This window comes from Falco biarmicus, chromosome 4 (assembly GCF_023638135.1).
Source record: "Falco biarmicus isolate bFalBia1 chromosome 4, bFalBia1.pri, whole genome shotgun sequence".
Lineage (NCBI taxonomy): Eukaryota > Metazoa > Chordata > Aves > Falconiformes > Falconidae > Falco > Falco biarmicus.
This window is the reverse complement of record NC_079291.1, coordinates 46,827,563-46,844,708: the sequence shown is the minus strand read 5'-3', so window position 1 is coordinate 46,844,708 and position 17,146 is coordinate 46,827,563. Positions and strand designations below refer to the sequence as shown.

At 45.3% G+C, this 17,146-nt stretch overlaps 1 protein-coding gene across 1 annotated transcript in view; it reads left to right on the top strand.

Moving 5' to 3' along the window:
• Positions 1–6,062: 6,062 nt before the first annotated feature.
• NRP1 (neuropilin 1) overlaps positions 6,063–17,146 on the top strand; it is a 114,715-nt gene continuing 103,631 nt past the window's right edge. Inside the window, 3 exon segments of the mRNA XM_056334706.1 lie at positions 6,063–6,215; positions 6,384–6,899; positions 10,173–10,347. Coding sequence (XP_056190681.1) covers positions 6,833–6,899; positions 10,173–10,347 — 242 coding nt within the window. The 5' untranslated portion in view covers positions 6,063–6,215; positions 6,384–6,832.

The following is a 17,146-nucleotide window of genomic DNA, read 5'->3' as shown; positions in this document are numbered from 1 at the left end:
GCCCTGGTATGAAACAAAATTTACCCACACAGAGCCTAAGAGCTCCTTCCAGACCTCAGACCGTATTCTTAAGGTGCGTGACCAACAACAGCATACATATCAATTAATTATACTTCATTTATGTGAATAATACTCCTACCGTTATACGTAATCACCTGAATAAAGATCTGTGTGTTAAGGATTGCTTCCATCTCCTCCAATGAAGCTAGCTGACTGGAGGTAATCCATTCCCTGAGTTAATCCCTTTGAATATGATTCCCTCGATTTCTAGTTAATCCACTATAGTCTACAAATGGGTTCTCCATTTCATGTATAACGTCAAAGTAAGACAATGTAAATGTTATGTAGTTAATAAATAACCCTAACAAGCATTTAGCTGAAAAGCCATTTAACATCAACTGTAGTAAGTGACAAAAAAAATTATGATCGAGAACATCTCTTCATGAAGATGAGAGATGACTGCGAAAGGGAATCTGATCTCTAATGAATGCAGTACAACTGCTCGTTTACAGTGATTGCTGTATTGTAACTAAAGGGGGTGCATGACAACCATGCAGTGTCACTGTGACAGCTTCCATTTCCCTAATAACATTGCACCCTTCCTAGTATTATTCTATCGGATATAACACACATAAAGTAGTGCATATAATTTTCAATAATATGATATAATCATATGGGCCTTTACAGATGAATAGATTACGTGAGCAGGACACTAATTTTCCAGCCAAAAAATAGGGCAAGACAAGAAATACAAAGATGCATCGAACACTATTTTTACTTACCTCTTAAGGATTATAGACCTTCAGTCTGGCAAAGCCTTACTTTGAAAGGAACTGATATTTTGGTTTTCTGCAGCAGTTATCTTAGTATAAACACAGACATCGATATACCCATTGTGCAATCAAATGGAAACAACTGAAGCTGATAAAAACAAAACAAGTTTATAATCTAACAGTCCATTATCACCATACAGGGCCTGCTTTTCTCCTTTGAAGTAAGCGGGATTTTGTCATTGCCATCAATGGAAATATAATCAGATTCTTCATCCATATGGGGGGATTTACTATGTATTACTTCCTTCATCCCAGAAACAGTAACTTCAGAACCCTTTAAGTTGATCAGTCATTATTATTAATGACAGTACCATAAATCATATGTTCTATATGTCCCTCCCCTTCCTATTTCAGATAAAAAGCCGATTACCCTGACAATATACACATACTACTGAAGAAAAGGAGTGGGGCAATCTAGAAGAACATGGTGACAATGTTTAGATTTTGGCAGCTGCAGCAATGCAAGCAGAAGAAGAATTAGGCCTAGGAGAGACCTAACAAGCTTGTTGTCAAAGTAGACATGGGAGTAGAATGATATGTGTGATGATCTGCCTTCGACACAGATGAAAACATTTGACTGTTGATAATCAGACAATCAGCTAATAAAGCCTTGGGCTGTGCTAATTTGTTGAAGTGGAATGTGTTTAGACAGGATGATGAACATTGATAAGGCATTTGTGAGATGGCACAGTTGTGATTCCAAGGAGTTTGGTAAGATATTTTTTAAGCCTCTCTAACCCTAACAATGTAGTCAGCGTGGAGATGATGTAAATGCAAATGCACCAGATCTCTAACCAATGGAGTATAGGTTCTGAGTGTATTTTGCAGTACATGGCCATATGTAAATTTAAGTAATGTATAAATCAGATGACATGGGTTAAAAAATACATGTATTTGCCGTGGTTCTTTGGAGAAGGGTAAGATGTGCAGTGAAAGAAGGATCATTTAAATGCATGTGGCTATGTGTGGAAAAGAGGTGTAACGTGAGAGGATAGGGTAAAAAAGCATTGGGTGTGAGAGACTGAGTAGGTGGATAAAAGATGTAGGAGATAAAAGGGTTGAGAGAGGAGAGATATAGACAAGGGAAAATGTATGTCTGATCTTAAAGATAAGGGTAAATAGCTTTGGTTCGGTACAGTAAGCAACAGGAAGCCAAGCAGTGATTCATATGGCCAAAACAACAGGAGAGGAGATGACACAGAAGTCTTACTTTCGAGAGATTATTGGTTAGATAGGTGAAATAAAAGGAAAACATTAGAGAAAAGGTTATAAATGAGCACCAGGCCATATATGAAGATATTAGTAGGTACTAGTCATAAAGCAAATATATTTTTACTCTCCACTAAATATTGGTAAGAAGTCTCCATTTTCAGGCACTTAATATTACGATGGGTTTAACTTGTTGTGTTTCTTTTTCAAAATAATACCAATTAAAGGTGTCTTCAGCCATGGATTAATCATTTGCCAAACTCAGTTTTTAATTAAATGCATTACTGTGCTATATGAGTGCACAAAGGAGTAAACATCAAAGTTGCTCTGTTCTGCTATTGTTAAAATGGAAAAAGTGTTTTTTCCTTTGGAATTTTAAGTTTTATATTACATGATTTAGCCCAAGGCAAATATTTTTTATGGCTGAATTATAAAGTTCTTGAGAAACAGGTTTATAACAGAAGTGCAGACAATCTTCAAAAAAGCATTATAAGCACCAAGTCAAATTACGAAGCAAAGATGGGCCTGAACCCAAACCCCAAAGCTAGCCACTCCAGTAACTTTTACATACACTGGATTCAGATTCACTCTTTGTAAGACTAACTCATCCTTGCCATAAAATCCCATTACTAATGTGAAAATGGAGAGCTGAACAAATGTGTAAGCAGTTGCAGGATCAGGACCTAAAATACCGTAACTAAAATGTGAGAAGTGGATTATAAAAAGAGACTTCTGAATGTCTCATTTGATGTCAGTTCATATTCAAGATGATTAAAGATTAAACATTTTCAGATAAATATATGTAAACCAAGGATAGAATGTCTTCACTCACCATTTCAGGGCAATTTATACATGGAAGGAAACTGTACCTATATCTGTGAACTAGAGAGAAAAAGATAGAAAAAATAGACTAATGCCATTCACGTGATGATAGAAAAAGACATTAATGTGCTGGACTCTGCTGTATTTCCTAGGCCTTGAGAATTCAACAGGAAAAAAACACAGTTCCAGTGTGAAATCCAAAACGCTCACAGGAGTCCTGTGGAAGGGCAGAACTGCTCTTCCACGGACCATTCTAGCCGCAACAGAGGCCATTCCTGGTTCAGCTGTCTTCGTAGCCTGGTGCACATCTCTCTCTGTGCAAGAGGAGAAAGCGCTGATATTTGAGACATGAGCATGTTGAAATCAACCTTGGTGTATGGATTAGTGGTTACAAGGTAGGCTGAGGTGATAAAAGCAACCTTCATCATTAGTCTTACAATTTATCGCATTGTACCATCTTCACTAATGCACATGTTCTGTCTGCATTTAAGTGTTTAATTTTTCTTTCAGGGAATGGAATTTCTTTAAAATACACTAGCTACTAGCACACTGTGTCCGCATCTGCAGAAAGTGATTTGTTAATCTGATAAGAAAACAAATGAAAAAACACCACAGCTGCTTGGTTGGTTGGCTGGTTGGTCTGGAGCATCTTTACAGCATACAGCTGGGAACAATTGTTTCCTCTCTACAGATTTGTAGAAATTACCTGACAGGCAATGCTAATCCCAAAGCAAGAAAGCCATCATTGTCATGCACTAAGTGTGATTTTTGATACATACACTCTCTGGGTATCTGCTTGCTACTTTTCACTTACAGAATTAGTCTTGGCTTCTGAGACTAAGTTTTTAAAATAAATGTGTATGTACACACTGCTGCAACCCCCCAGTAAGCTACTATCAGCAGGTAATTTCTGTTTTCAAAAATAGATGTACTTTATTTTAAAACCTATATTGTCTCTCAGTCAGTCACAGACTATGAAGTGCTTCAGGACAGAACCAATTTATCTCAAGGACTGTCCAGCAGCATAAGAGCTTTAATAATCAGAAAGCACTGTTAACTCTCCCCTTCCCCCTTGTTCTGGGAACTCCTCTAAAAGAAAAAAAAATAATACAGGGGGCTTAATGTGCTACCCATAAAATATACATCTCAATCAATCAAAGAAATGCATAACTATTGTGTATGATGATCCAGAGACTGCCTAAAGATGGGGAAATGAGACTGAACCCAATAACTCAGTCTGACTAGTTCCAGACTGCCTGGTTTCCAGCCTGCCTGCAGACACAGGCATGGGCAGGAGCAGGGGCAAGGGCAGTGACAGAAGCTAAGGAAGGAAAGCATGAAGTGTACAGAGAGTATAACAGGATCAAACTGCAGTTTAGTGCTCGATATTGCAGAACTGCAATCATGGAAGAGAAGGGGAATGTCTGGCGAAAACTCAGAAAGCAGTGATGAGAGAGAGTGTGCAGTATGAGACCAGCAGACAGATTTCCTACAGTCTTAATCTCCAGACTTCAGCTGACCTTAAAGTCGGGGCTTCAAAAGGGCAGCAAGGGAGAGTGAGAGTGGAAGACTCAGGCTCGGGGCTGGAGACAAAGGGATGGAGGAGGCTGAATCTGTGTATGATTTCTGAACACAGATGTAACACATTTGTAGTTAATCTGTGTGTCTGCAGACTTACAACTATGTTTGAAAACTATTTCAAACATAGTTACATCTTCAGAGTGAACAGGGATTTATTGCTGCGGCTACACTTGGAGGATGACACTGCCCCCAGCAAAGCTCAACTCTTCCCTCTGCATTCCTCAAAAACACTCCTTGTGGAGTAGGTCCTCTAACAGCCCTTTTTCCTGAGGAAGAGTGAAGAGTTTGCCTGGGCTGTGCACCAGTTACAAATTGTTTTCAAGCTCTGCTCTGGGAGATGAGAGTGGCTGACATCCACCGTTGGCCGCAGGTCATTTTCCTAGCACAGACCCATCTTTGGGGACCGTTTGACACTGTTTCAGCTCTCAGCCTTAGAGCTCTTCCTCTAACCCCTACCCCAGCGACTGGATTGCCTGTACACAGGGAGCTCAAAGCGCGCCACGTGAAAGAAGCAGTCAGGTTTGGCTAGGCAATCGCTCCCCGCGAGCGGGGACAGCCTGTCAGGCAGGGCAATGGGGCAAGGAAGGGACAGGCCCATAGCTGGTGAGCACCAGAGCGTGCAGCCAAAGCAACAGGATTCAGAGCCCACTCTGTCCCTGCTCTGTGTGTCTCCCCTGGTGCTGCACGGGAGGGATTGCTCAGAAGGAGACACACATACCCCAGTGGGGATTTCATGCTGCACAGCCTCCATGGGGAGCAGAGCTGGCCCCGGGGGACCCCAGCAGCTCCTCAGCCCCTCAAGAGGCTTCATAAGAGACAGACAGACTCGGGAGGGGGGGCAAAGCCGCAAGGGAAGCTGAGAGAGGCGGGAATGACAGCCAGGGTTGGCAAGAAGGGAGGTGGGAAGTGTCAGGAAGAAGAGGGCTCAGGGAGACCCATCAGAGCAGCAGAAAGGCAAAGGGGACGAAGCGGTGGGTCCGGGAGAGCCTGTCACTTACGGGTGCCCGTCAGTTCTCCCCGGGGTCCTCACAGCTCACCCCACGCTAGCGCAGCCAGCAGCCCCTAGGACCACAGGGGGTGGCAGCGTCCCACTGGGGGGCAGCAGGGACTCCGAGGGACACGCGTGGGGCCAGGTGCTCGGCTGCACACTCGCACGAAACAAACAGAGAGTGTTCGGGTGGGCGGCGGAGGGGGAGCCCGGCGGAGGCTGCGAGTGGGTGCCCGCGGGGGGAGCGGGCCGGGGGGCAGGGGTGCGTGTGCGTGCCGGGGCGATGGGGGCGGCAGGGCACGGCAGGGCACGGCAGGGCACGGCAGGGCACGGCAGGGCACGGCAGGGCAGGGGTCGCTGGGCCGCAGCAGCCCGCGGGGGCGGCGGGGCGCAGGTGGGTGCCTCCGCCTGAGCGGCTCTACCTGCCGCGGCGGGGGAGGCCGCCTCTCGCCCGCCCTCTCCCACTCCGCACCCCCCACCCCCCGCCCCGAGCCAGCCCCCGCCTCGGCTGGGTGTCAGGGCTGGGGCTTGCCGCGATTGTTTGTTGGTTCTTCCGCGCTGCCGATGTCTTGGGGGGCTGAGGAGGAGGAGGAGGAGGAGGGCGGGGAGGGGGAGGGGACTAGGGCTTGGGAGACGGCGGCTCCTCGGCCTCTCTTATTGCCGCTGAGTTGCGCTCCTCTTCCTCAGGCTGCGAGCAGGAGCCGCCCGGCCGCTTCCCCCTTCCCCGGCCGGCCGGGAGTCCCTGCGGCGGCAGCGCGCTCGCTCGCCTCCCGCCGGGGCAGGTGAGTGCGGGGCGCCGGGCACCGCCGGGCACCACCGCCCCGGGGCTGCCGGCCCTGCGGGAGCCGCGGGAGAGCGGGGCAGGCGGGAGGGGACGCAGTTTGCCAAACTCCGGCGCCCGCCTGGTCCCCGCTCACGGCCGCTTTCCCTCCCTTCTCTCCTCTCCGCAGAGCACGCACGCCCCGTCTCCCTCAGCCTGCCCCGGCAGAGCGCTCCCCGAGGTGCCAGCAGCCGCCAGGATTTTTGTCTGTCTTGTTTGTGTGTTTGTTGGCTTTTGGTTGGTTTTGTGGTTTGGTTTTTGTTTTTTTGGTTTTGTTGGTTTTTTTCCCCCCTCGTTTTCATTTGGCTTTCTAGTCTCGCTGGGAATGGTAGGGGCAGCGGCGCCTGGAGAAGGAACAAGTGTGGGGAAAGGGAGAGGGAGCCGGAGCTAAATGACAGGATGCGGGCGACTTGAGGCACAGAAAGAAGCCAGCCTCCCTCTGCCCCCGGGACTGCCCCTGCGGACCGTGCTTGCTGCTCTTGATTCCGGCTGGAGGATTTAAGACCTAGGAAGAGTTGTGCGTGGAGGGCGTTTTTTATTTTTTTTTTTTCCCTCCTTTCCCTGCTGTCAGAAGGGAAAATGGACTGGGGACTTCTCCTGCGCTGTGCAGCCCTCACCTTCACCCTCGCCAGGGCTCTGCGAAGCGGTAAGTGCCGGGGGGGCCGTGGAGGCTCAGCGTGGGCAGGCAGCTGCGGGCCGGGCTGCGGGGCTGCCCGTGCGGGCCGGGGGGCGGCACCGCCTGAGCCCGGCCGGGGGAACTTCCCGCCGGAGGGAGGCGGCGCGGCCCGGCCCGGGGATCGACCGCCCGGCGCTGCCTTTCCTGCTCCTCGGCGTTGTTATATAAAGCAGGCTGCTCGTTCTCGCTAGATCAGGACAGCCAATTATCGTAATAATGTTTCCTCCCATAGGCAATTAAATAAGTCTCGCCTCCGATATCTGAAGGATAATGAACACTTTAAAGGGAAGGCTTTATCTCCCCCTCCTTTCTTTTTCCAGTGCGTAAAATTTCGGATTATAGTGCTTTTTACTAGCTGTGTGTATACCTGCGAGTAGTCTTCAAACGGAGAGCTCTCTAGACTACCCCTTTCCCAAGTCTGCCGTGTACGTGCAACTTGCACAGTGCCAAGAGAGAAGCTGAGCTTCTCTGCGAAGGCTCAAGACTCCCTTCCAAGAGAAGAAATCCCGTAACTGAATGACTGATGTAGCTAGTTTACTATCAGGCAGCCCTTGAAAACATAACTAATTAAAAGCAGCGTGCTCCTCCTTCCGCGAACAATACCAGAGCGCTGTGAATATTTCACTGCATGATGCATTTTTAAAGATGGTCTAATTGTGGGACTACTTGATGTTTAACTCTCACACATGAAGTAGCTCGTGTGAGTTTTCCTATCCTGACAAATCCTGAGCAATTATTATTAACTAATTATCAAATATTTACTTTTGCCTGACTGGGTTTTCAATCAAAGTAATTAAAAAAAAGAGAACACCCTCTACTTACGCTGGTATATTGTTTTAATAAGGGACTGGAAGTTGAGTGTCGTGAAAGAGAGTATTAAAATTGTGTGGTTTATGATGGAAGTTAATCTCTTTCCCAATATGTTTTGAGAAGGCTGCTTAATTTAATCGGGATGAGCTGCCTCCTCTAGTGCTGTGGTGCAGGAGAGAAGGCACTAGAGGTGTGCACTTAGCCTGGCTTGGGGATGCCCGAGAGGTGCACTTCGCCCTCCCCCCAGCCCAGGTGAGGGGTGCGGGCAGCTGCCTCCCTGGCACCCACGTAAACCAGGTCTGCTCCTCGTCCTGCACCCTCAGCGTTGGGGTGGGGGGTGGGGGAATCCAATGCTCTTGTTGATCATTTCTCCCCATTTAAAGAAGGGGAGCAGGGTGGGTCGCTCGGCAGAAGCCTCCAGCATAAGTGGTTAATGTGGTGGCCCTGTTGGAGTCACCAAGGCCATTAACCTCCTCTGTAACCTACCAGACCTACTAATGCTACCTTCACCTACATGCAGTACTAGTGTCTGCTAAATTAATTCATTAACCTTATTTAGAACTAATGGTCCAAAGTCATTAGAAACTGCTCTTCTTAATCAAGTGTGAGAGAGATTGCGCAGAGCCAGGGAGTCTAGCAGACCGCATTATCTTATTACACTGTCACTTTCCCAGAAGTCGCAGATTAAGGAGCGCTGGTGGTAGTGAGTCCACCTCAGCGTCCTCTGAAGTGACTCTGTCAAGTGACTGGAAGCAGCACTGCTTTATTTCAGGCATTTAACAGATGCCAGACTCTGCCATGTTGTTTGCAGGGCTGGAGTGGGCTTAATGAGACAGGATCACTTTCCGAGTGTGCTTACACAGGGAGGAAAAAGCAAGATTCCCTGAGAGCCCCAGACAGCAGATTAGCAAAATCACCAGTGACAGCTTTTAAGCCTTGAGCTGCAATGCCTTTTGTTCTGGTCAGAGCAAAATAGCCTGTTTTGCAAAGGCAAAGCAAAAAAAAAATAATAAGATAGCCTTTCCCAGCAACATGCTTAGCAATATCTGGGTTTTGACCATACAGCTGAGTGCCTATCATCCCCTTCCCTCCTAATTTATGGCAAATAATTTCTCTAAAGAGTGTAGCTTTATGCATTTTTGATGTGCACTTCCTCATTCATTTCCATTTGACCTGTTTTTCCCACAATAAAATCCCGTACATTTATAAATTCATGCTGAGAGCAAGAAATGCCATTTTGCTTTCACAGGGAATGTATTAGATGCAGCACTGCAGCCTGTATATACCATTCCTGGGACACAGTGATATATAGTCTTGCTTTTTAGTGTGGACGTTCTTCCTGTCTGTAGTTTACTGTCATATTTTATTGCTCAAAATTAAAAAATCCATGTGTGGAAGAAGTTTTCTCCTCCCTGAAGGTCTACAGAAAGAAATCCATAGTAGTAAAAAAAGTGATAACACAAACCTGCACTGGACAGTGAAGTGAGTTACCATGTAGGCTGAATTTCTTGTCCCTTTTTATTTTTCCTATAAACCTTAAAATGCAGCCCTGACAATGCTGGCCAAAGGAGCAAGATACAGCATACCACATTTTGCATCACACTTGGTGATTCTGGAAACTTTAGCAACTATTTTGCCATTAGAAATGATTCTTTGTTGTTGTTGGGGGGAGGAAGGGACTCGGGGAAGAGGAAAGGATATTGTTCTGCTCTGTTACTTAGATGCAGTCTCTGAGCATGAACAAACTTTCTTGAAGGAATAAATAGTGGATGATTTCTGCTTCACTAAAACCACTTTGTTCTCTGCTACCCTGGGTTTAAAGAGCACAGATAGCTTCAACCTGCCTAGATTTATGGACTGATAAAACAAAAGGAGGGTCTGCTGCAAATGAGCTGGGATCCACAAAGACAATCCCAGTGGTCAGTGACACAGGCCAGGCTTATCCCGTAGCTGGGCAGGGGGTCAAATGGCATCTTTATAGCTCACCTCCCAGCTTTCCTTAAAACTTCATACTTAAGAAGATTACACTTTTTGGAGATAATCGTGTCTCAGACACCCTTCTGAGCTACCATAAACGTTTTTTGTGAGAATGCAAGGTTTTAACACTGTAAGGGGCACTGTTTGCTCAGGACGGGAGGATTTTTAAAAGGATGCTGTTTAGAAATGGAGTATCTTCTGTTGCTTCTCCAGCTGCTGGACTGAAGGGTGGGCATGGAGAGGCAGGCCTCTTCCCTCTGGTAAAGTGTGGCAGAGATGCCTTTGTGTAAAATGCACAAGGATGCAGCAAAAGTTTGCCTGAAGAAGGCTGCACACACACGTGCACACACACACAGAGCATTCTCAGGGCAGTCGACTGGTTTGCTGCTGCAGGCTGAAATGGGGCGCTTGCTGTGGGGGCACTGAGAAAAGCCTATCTGTTTTCTTCCCCTGCAGACAAGTGCGGCGACACGATTAAAATATTAAACCCCGGATACCTCACCTCTCCCGGCTACCCTCAGTCCTACCACCCCAGCCAAAAATGCGAGTGGCTGATCCAGGCCCCGGAGCCCTACCAGAGGATCCTGATCAACTTCAACCCTCACTTCGACCTGGAGGACCGCGACTGCAAGTAAGTGCGGGCGCCGCGCTCCGGAGCACCACGGCGCCACCTGCCGGCCGGCCGCCGCCCCGCGCCCGCGGGTCCCCCGCCGGGCCGGGCTGCTCCCCGCCGCTGCCCACGGGCTGCGGCCCGTGTGGGGAGCGGGTGGGGGTGGGTGGTGGGGGTGGCGCTGCGATGTTTAAAAAGATCTTTGCAACTTTTTGAGCTTTATGAACTATATTTGAATTCTATCTGCCTGATGAGCGTGCAAGTGGGTGATGGTGATGAGGCAGGTTATGGGGGTGCCGGTAGGGTGGGGTGCCGTTGCATGTTTGTTGGACTGCTTGCTGTTTTGAGTAAGTCTCTAGAGTTATAAAAACTAGTTCCTTTTCGTTTTGTACCCCCACCGCTACAAACAGCTGATGGCCGAAGCAGGCAGTTTATAAATTGCCAAATCCTCTTAATGTAGAATTAGTCCAGCGTTTACTCTCTCCCGTTAAGGGGCAGTGGACTGCAGGACTGATAGTGGTGTTTCCATCTTTCTCCCTTTGCTGCTGATTTATAGCCAGTAGCTCTTCTTTCCCCTCCTCCTGCTCTCCAAGTAATGCCCTGAGAGGAGGAAGGGGATAGCTGAGGCTTTCTTTGCTTCTCTGTCCTCGCATTCCTGTCCCGGTCCTGTCTTCTATCCCAGCCGAAACCAGGGCAATTACCTTTGACCACCTATTTCCAAGAGTGAGAAGGGGAGTCAGAGCCTCACAGCAGCTGTTCTCCACTTTTCCCCAAGTCTGTATACCACATAGCTTGCACAAGGCAACACATGGTCAGATCAAGCCCCTCTTCAACATGCCGTCTAAATTCAGCCTACTTGTTTCATGAAGAAAATATTTTAGTGATTCATTATTTTAAAATTTCTGGAGTATCACAGATTTTCATTCCCTTCTGACAACTGCAAGAGAGAGTTACTGTTCATTAATGCTACCAGTCAAGGTTTTCTCTGCATGTCAGAAAGATTAAACTCAGTAGTCATTGGTGTTTGGCATTTCATGTGAGTATTCAGGATTTTACAGGATTTGGTCCTGTAAAATGATGCTTGGCGTTGTCAGGAACAGACCATGAGGTTAGAGTGTTGGACTTAGAGAAAGGGAGCAACTGTCCTCAATCATTAAATTTTATCGTGCGCATCTTTGTTCCTATTGTTTAATAAATGGATTACTCAGATCACTTATTACAGTTATAAGGTTATTACTTATTACAGTTACTGATTTCCTTTAAAACTGAGTTTTTTAATGATGCAGTGTGGTGCTTAGTTGCTTTTTTGTTGCTTTTTATAATCTCTTATGTATCAGCATTTTAGTACCGTAGCTGAGTGATAATGCAGGAAAACCCTATGCTCATAAAACTAAACTGACTTTTCGTTAAAATGAGTTTTTACTGTGGTGCTGGAGCTGCAGCTCATATTCACACCATATGTTCACACGCTGACTTCCCATTCTTTAATTTTTAATTATTTGTACTCAGGCAATGGTTCACTTCCCCATGTCTTCTTGATACAGGTTTTGCTTTCATTCTGTGGGACAGTGCTAATGCTTTAAAATGTCTGTCTCTGCCTCTTAGATAGAGATTAGGAAATTAAATCAAGCATATTCCAGTGTCAATTCCTTTTTGTTCCTCACTAGAATACATGTTTTTTCAATGCTGTAAAACCAACATGCTCTTTGACAGCGGTAAAATGGTGTACAGCATACAATTATTTAAAGAACAAGGCATGGTGTTGTGCTAAACAGTGCTAGACTGAGCTGAACTGGGTCCAGGGAAGAAATTGACTCCCTCCCTCCGTTGCTCCCTTCTCAATATTCATTGTCCGCTTCCCCCCCCCCTGCATTATCTCTTTCCCTGAAAGGGGCCCAGTGCAGTAAGGAGATGGTAGTGGGTGGAAGGAAGTCTCTAAACAAGGTTGTTTGCATTGTCTTTGCAGTATGTGATGGTGATGACTTTACCGTTATTTGGTCTATGCTGAACTGCTGATCTCCTAGGCTATGTGAAATTACTCAGCTGCTGTTTCACTTATACTGAAAATTGCTCTTTTTAACTTGAGAGGGATTGTATTTGTGCCAAAAAACTTAGGACCAGAATAACAGAAAATTATTTCAGCAACAGGAATTTGTCAACAACCTCTGTGGTTTGAAATTACAGTGTCTACTTACAAAATTCACATTCCGTGTACCAAATATTGGCTACAACAAAAGATTAATGCAATAAAACATATCACAAGATTTTTTAGTTTTGCAGCTAAGTACGTTTTGATTTCCTAATATACTTTAGTTTATTAGAAACTCAGTCTGCGATCTAGAAATGTGCAATTTAGGTTACATTCTATTGAAAGGTTTAGCACTTAAAATTAATAAGCGCTTAAATATTAAACGCAGATAGAAAATGAGAGATAGGGGAATTCATGTCTGGAAACAAAAAATGCCCCATACAATTAGAGTGGACTAGGGGAGAAGATTAGCTTGCTGGCCTAGCTCCCAAAATCCTCTTTGTGATGCTGTTCATTGCATCTTAGACCTTAGTTAGAGTTGAAAACAACTTTAATAACAAGGACCCCCTGACCCCAGGGAGGGAAACAATGTGACTTTGGAAGGGTTACCTTCTTGTTCTGTAGTGCCAACAAGAAAATTGAGAGACCTTATCTAACTCTTTAAAATATTACTCTGTATAGAGGGCTAGATGTATTGAAATGTAAAACTGGTGAAAGGTTGATTCTCTGGGGAGAATCAAAAGCAGCAAATTTAAGCATTAGCTGTAGCATGAAGCTGTTCCCAGTTATGTTCCCAGTCTTTTTGTATGTTAGTGTTTGGAATTAATTATAAAAATATGCCTTTTACATTTACCTACTTATTATGCTATGCTTTAATGAATAAGTATTTCTCAAATGTCTGCTAATAAAATTCATTTATGTATGATTTTCTGATTATCAGAAGCATTTGAGTTGTTTTAAATTTCAACCAAACATGGTGAAAATTCCTGTTTTTCTGGAGGCATTCCAAAGGACTCAAATTTCACAGTTTTGAAGAATAAAGATAGGCAAATAATTAAAAATATGTTCACACAAGCTAGGTTCATCTAATGAAAAATCTTCTAGCCAGAACTACTGAAGCAGCATAATGGAAATACTGGGTCTCGACGGGAAGTATACAATCGTGTCAACCACAGATTGTTATCAAGGACATACATAATGAAAAAACACACGGTCTCTTTTTAACTTTTAACTTTAATGAGTGTTATGCCTCCTCTTCAGGAGGCCAAGAAACAGAAATTATGGTTGTACTTTAAGAAAGAAGTTTCTGTTTGCCGTTTTGCCTTTTCTCAAGTAAGCCCCAGTAATAGCCATGCATTTTTGGAATCAGGAACATGGTTAAAATTAATAGAAGAGACAAAACATATGGCTACATATTATTTAAAATGCTCCAGTGTTTGTTGCATGTGGTAAACGCTTTTCAGCACTTGGGGCAAGCTGTACAAGTCTCGTGTTGCTGAAGTATCATACTGTGTAAATGTAGCCATCTTGAACCTAGTAAAACTTTATACCTAGATAATAAACAAGAATGTCACTGATACAGTACTTTGAATTTATGGAACTTTTCCGGTTTCCCAGCAATGCACACTATCAGCATGATAATTTATAATGGTTTGTGACAAATGTTGCTGAGCAAAAGAGGTGTGTGGTTACATTCAGATCAGATGTCATTATCTAGGGAGCAATAAAAATTTCACAGACACTAGGTTAAAAACATTAAGAAAATGAATGTGAAGCTTCAGAAGAAAAGGGCTTAAGAAAGGTGGAGGCTTGGGTAGAGAAAGCCCAACAGTGGTTTCCTTACTGACAAATTATTGACTTTGTTGCCAGACTTGACTGTATTGTTTTACAAGGTTTTCATAGATATACCACACAGCACAATTGTTTTATTGGCCATCATTTATAGATGTAGAGAGTAAATATCATTGTTGCTTGACAATTATAGAGTGTACACTCAATGCTGTCAAATCACTTGGAATGGAAAAATTGCCCATTTTGGAAACATTCAAATTGTAGAAGGTGGGATGTCATGGATAATTAGTCTTTATATTGTGTTTACCAGGTGTTAGTTACACTGATAAGATTAGAGCCATATAGAAATTGCAATCACTTATAGAATACAGAGAAGAAAACCCACACCCTCTGTTTGTTTATATAGAAGAAAACAGCTCCTCCAGATTCTTAAATAAGGAAGAAAGTGTAGCTATCCAGGCCTACAGAGTGAAACTGTAGCCCCCACGGAACTCCTATAGACCTTAATGACATTAGAAATTCATCCATCCATTTTATTTCTAAATAATGTCAATGGATTTATGCTATAAATCTGTAGGTAAAACAAACTGAGGCTGGTAAAATAAACAGGAGCAAGGCAAGCCACGACTCGGCCTTTCTCTAGTTTCTGCAAAGTTTAAGCTTTCGTTTGCTTTTGTCTAAATCCTGGGTCCTAATCTTCTGTGCAGAAGAGTTTTCTTTGTGCCTTGTGATTCTCTTGCGTAGGGGTGGGCTGAGCCCTTTGGGGTGGGTCAGTGGGACCACGCACCCCAGCTGCGCGGCTGGAGGGGAGCAGCTGGTGAAGGGCACTGCTGGGCTGCCCGCCGAGCCCAGCCGAGCCTCTCACAGGGGTCCTGTCAGCGGCTGCACATGTTGGAGCTGCTTTTTGGCTGCCCAGAGGAGCAGCTAGAGCCTGGCTCTAGGCCTGCCAGCCCCAAACTGCTCCTGCAAACCACACCGAGGGTATCTCAGCTCTAATGGAGGGTCTGGGCCCAGCGTGGGCCTGTCATCATAAGAAGCAATGGGAATGTTCCCCTCCGCTTCCACAGAACTGTCTCCTGTTATTCCTTAAGGCTGTGAGGGAAGGGGCCTTGTAGAATTGGTGTGTGACTGTATCAGTTGTTTTGATGGCAAATGTCAGTCAGAGCTTCCTAATACCTTCCACCACCGCTGCTGTTGAGCTGGGCGGGCAGTGAGGTGACCGCAGCTGACAACAGGAGGCAAGCAGCAGAGCTGGCAAAGGAGCACATTCATTCAGGCCTGTGAGAGGCAGGGACCATGTTTGCCCATGGTTGAGCAGAGAAGTCTGAAGGAGCCAAGGCCTCTGAGCTTTCAAGCAGAAATATGGTTTTAATGGCCTGGCCCTGCTTCTCTGAGCATCAGCATTCAGCTTTTAGTGGATTGCCTCAGGAGGAGGTACCCAGGAGAGGGGGGAATGCCCCCTCCTCCCTGCTGAGGGCAGCTGGAGGAATGCCCACGCTCCCGTGTTTGCTCTGATTTGAATTAACTAAATCGCCCAGCTCACACACCTTGGGCCGCTGCGGACTTCACAGCAGGAGGCTGGCAAAGGCCCGAATGCCTCTCTGTCGAAGCCAGGCTCAACACAGCCATGAGCAGAACATGGGGCCCAGCACCGTCCTGATGGGAAGAACGCACCTGGGCCCAAGGGGCAGCATCTCCATGCCGTTGTCTCCCTCAAAAATCTATCCCTCAAAACCTCTTTGGGGTTATTGAGAGATTATTTGGGAGTTACTGAAGGGATGAAGTGGACCATCCTTCATTCTGTCCCCAAAACAAGAAACGAGTGGTTTTGGCGTAGTTTAGGATGAGTCGTTGCAGTGGGTTTGGGGGTCATGTGATATCTCATGTTTCTGGGTACACTTCAAGGGCATTTCTCTGCTTTATATAAAGCACATGAAAGGCTTTCTCAGGAAGCATGCTGCTAGATTCCAGTCAGCCCTGCTGGTGACCACTGCTATTTGATACACTCTGGAAGGCTACAGTAAACTGTGCCAAGGAAAGGAATCAGCCCAGAGCCTGGGCAGGATCAGGGAAGCAGAAGACACTTGTTGCAGTATACATGGAGCGTGTTACCCCTCCTACACACAAAAATCCCAAAACTTTTCCTTAACTTAAAGGCTCTGTATCATTAAACTATATACGACTATGTGCTTTTTGCTGCAGGATTCAGCATGTATTTGCGCACAAGTATCAGATGCAAGTATCTGAAGATAATGCTGTTATTTTATTGTGCTTTAGAGACTAAATAAGAGTTGAAAGAAGTTGGAAAGTATATTGTTTTTCTGACAACACAGTGTAATAACCCAATTCTTTTGTTGTTTATCCAAGCAGTTAAGTCTTGTGAAAATCTCTATTGTCAAACTGTTTAACAATTCTTTATTTTAGAGTAGTGGTTTGGGTTTGAGTTTTCTCAGGAAAAGGTATTAGGGAAACCATGACCAAACTGCCTGGTCATAGCTAGAGAGTCTGTGCTGGCCTGCGTTTAGTGCTGAGGTGTTGGATGGAGAGCCTGGTTCTGCACTCTGTGTGTACGGGTGCATTCCCTGGCACAGTAGTCTCGAATTTGGGTCTGTACAGTAGCATATTAAAATTATAATAACAGTCATATGCAGGTGTTTCTACTAATCCAGACAGTTAAGTGAACTGTGGGGAGGATTCTGTCTTGATGTGCTACAAGCAGGTGCCCTTCAGACAGGAAAAAATTTGAGGGTCAAATATGAATTCCTGCAAGCCTAATCCTTCATCCTGCCTGTGGACAGAGACAGACAAATCAGAGCAGAGGGCTGAGTCCTTTCTAAATGGAAACCCTGAGTCATTGGCATTAGCCTCATGAAACTCTTAATGGTTTCAGTCAACTCCACATGGCTGTCCTTTCCACCCCCTCTCCTGTGCTAATGTAATTAAAACAAAAACCTATGTGTTGCTGAAAATTAGTTTCTTAATTATAGCTTATTGCAAGCT